The sequence below is a fragment of the Alligator sinensis genome, unplaced genomic scaffold, assembly GCF_000455745.1.
Source record: "Alligator sinensis unplaced genomic scaffold, ASM45574v1 scaffold962_1, whole genome shotgun sequence".
Taxonomy (NCBI): domain Eukaryota; kingdom Metazoa; phylum Chordata; order Crocodylia; family Alligatoridae; genus Alligator; species Alligator sinensis.
Window position 1 is genome coordinate 172,970 of NW_005842404.1, and position 2,476 is coordinate 175,445.

At 52.2% G+C, this 2,476-nt stretch overlaps 1 protein-coding gene across 1 annotated transcript in view; it reads right to left on the reverse strand.

Annotated features, from left to right (window-relative positions):
* LOC102372828 overlaps nt 1-2,476 on the reverse strand; it is a 141,717-nt gene that overhangs the window by 128,322 nt on the left and 10,919 nt on the right. Inside the window, exon 2 of the mRNA XM_025211391.1 lies at nt 2,220-2,378. Within this exon, the coding sequence (XP_025067176.1) occupies nt 2,220-2,365 (146 nt within the window). The 5' untranslated portion in view covers nt 2,366-2,378. The remainder of the gene's footprint in view (nt 1-2,219; nt 2,379-2,476) is intronic.

Genomic DNA, 2,476 nt, shown 5'->3' on the forward strand with positions numbered 1-2,476 from the left:
AGATTACATTTTGTTTGGGAGCTAAAACATAAAATTGCACTTTCTAAAAAAAACACAAACCCACCGTTTTAATTAATTTGCTTTATTGCTACGAGTCAGTGGCAGACACAGGCTTCTCAAAAAAATAAAGATACCTGATTCTGAGCTGTGCATCCAAGCCTCTAAGACAAGAGTAGGCAAAATATGGCCCGTGGGCCAGATCCAGCCTGCAGCAGGTCCCTTAGTTCTGCTTGGCTGAGGCACCGCCCAGCTGTGGCGCATCCTGCTGCCCCTGGGCATTTAGCAGGGCAGGGGTAGCTCCACAGCGGGACTGCCTTTCTAGGCAGCAGCGGCTCTTTCCATCTGCCGTCACTGGACCTAGCCCTGCAGTAGCAGTGGGGACCTGCACGCACAGCCCCAACCTGGCATACCCCGTGCCTGCTCCAGACTCGCCCGTCCGAGCTGAGCAGCAGCAGTAGGAGTGGCGCCAGGCAGAAACTATTGCTCGGCATGGGGTGAGAGCAGCCCCTTGCTGCTGCTGGACAGGTCTCACTATAGCCACCTGGACCCCATGCTGCACCGGGCTCCCTTGCTCCATCACTGCCGGGCTCCATCACTGCCATCTCTGGGCTGCCCAGCAGGGCAGCGGTGATAGTGCAGAGCAGATGCAGGGCAGCCCAATGCGGCGCAGGCTCTGGGCAGCTGCAGCGAGAACTACCTGGTGGCAGCGAGGTGGGAGGGGCCACTTTCCCACTGTGCTGAGCAAGTTTCTGCCTGGCTGGTACTGCTGCTCAGCCCAGGCAGGTGAGTCCAGAGCAGGTGCATGGCATGCCAGGTCAGGGCTGTGCACGTGGATCCCCACCACTACCACAGGGTTGGGGCCAGCAGAAGAGGCAACCAGAAGGATCTGCTGCCACCTGAACTGCCTAGAAAGGCAGTCCTGCCATGGAGCTGTCCCAGCCCTGCTGCATGCCCAGGGGTCGGCAGGGTATGCCATGGTCAGGCCATGTGGAGCAGCCATGGGGTGTGCTGGGGCTGCACACTGTTGGCAGGGAGGCACTGCAGGGTGTGTAGGCTCCGCACTGTTGTAGGTCAGGGGTGGGGGCGGGTGCTGACCAGCTCAGGGGGGCACACATGGGAGATTCCCATGCACACCCCACCATACCCACAAACCCTCCCCCGCAAACCCCATGACCACACCCTCCCTCCCTCCCTCACACACACACCCACACCCTCCACAAACCCCACACGTACCCCCCCGCACATGCACCCATGACTCTGGGGGAGCCCTGCTCACTGCTATGTGCACATACCCCACCACACACACCCCCCTAGCCATCCTCCCCCTCTGCATACCCAAGCCCCCCACAAAACCCATACCCACCCACATACAAACCCACACATCCCCACAAACCCCCCATACCCACCCACTCACATCCACATGTACCTCCACACTCCCCCACATGCAGATATACACACAGACCCCCACAAACCCCTACCCCTCACCCCTTCAATACACAAGAGTAAGACTTTATTTTGAGCTATTATGGAATCACCTTTATATACACTGCACAAACACAGAACAAAAATATTTTTTTTAAATAAAATTAAAACATGTTATTATGGGTTTGATTTTTAGTATATAATTTGGGGATTTTTTTGGTTCCAAGATAACAAACCCCCTTCCCAAAAGGAGTACTTCCAGGGAAAGGGGAGGGACTTCTGGTGGCAAGGGTCAGGGGTTAGGGGTTGGGACTTCCAGTCCCAAGATGGCAACTGGGACGGGGCCCTCCAGCCAAAATAATTTTCCGCCCCTGCTCTATGTCAAGCACCTCTCTAGGTACGTATGATTTGTACCAAGGTGGGGAAAAGAGTAAAGGGAGCAGAATTTTATCTATATCAGCAGTTCTTATCCTTTTTAGACTCAGGGCACCCCTCAGATTTCACTCATTTTTTGACTATAGAAAAATAATTCTTCTGTTGCAAAAAAAATTCAGAAAGCCCATGGCAGGTCAGAATGTTTTTGATACTATGGATTCGTATGTGAAATCTCTGGGTTTATCTTGTGAATCATGCTTGCGCACCTAACAGTGCTAACATTGCATGGCACCCTTGAAAGGATCTCAAGGCACCCCAGGTTGCTGCTATACCCCGGTTGAGAATTACTGATCTACATTTATTAAATACCTTGTAGTTATAATTGCCCCTCTCTTCCCCATTCACCAAGAGATTCTCTTTACCTGTACACCCTATTTGATGTCCCTTGCAGAACTCCATTATCTTCTATTTCTCCCTTCAACTCTGCCAACTGGACTGCCAATTCTTTTTCCAGCTGCTGGACTCTCTCAGTGGAAGAGATCTTGTAAACTTCATCACTGTTGTACATTTTGACACCAAGTCTGTAAGCAAAATAAAGTAAAATAGAAGCCTTGAGACAGATTTCCTCTCTCAAGTACACAGAGGGGGCACCATTCCACCCCAAATCTTTAGCGCAGCA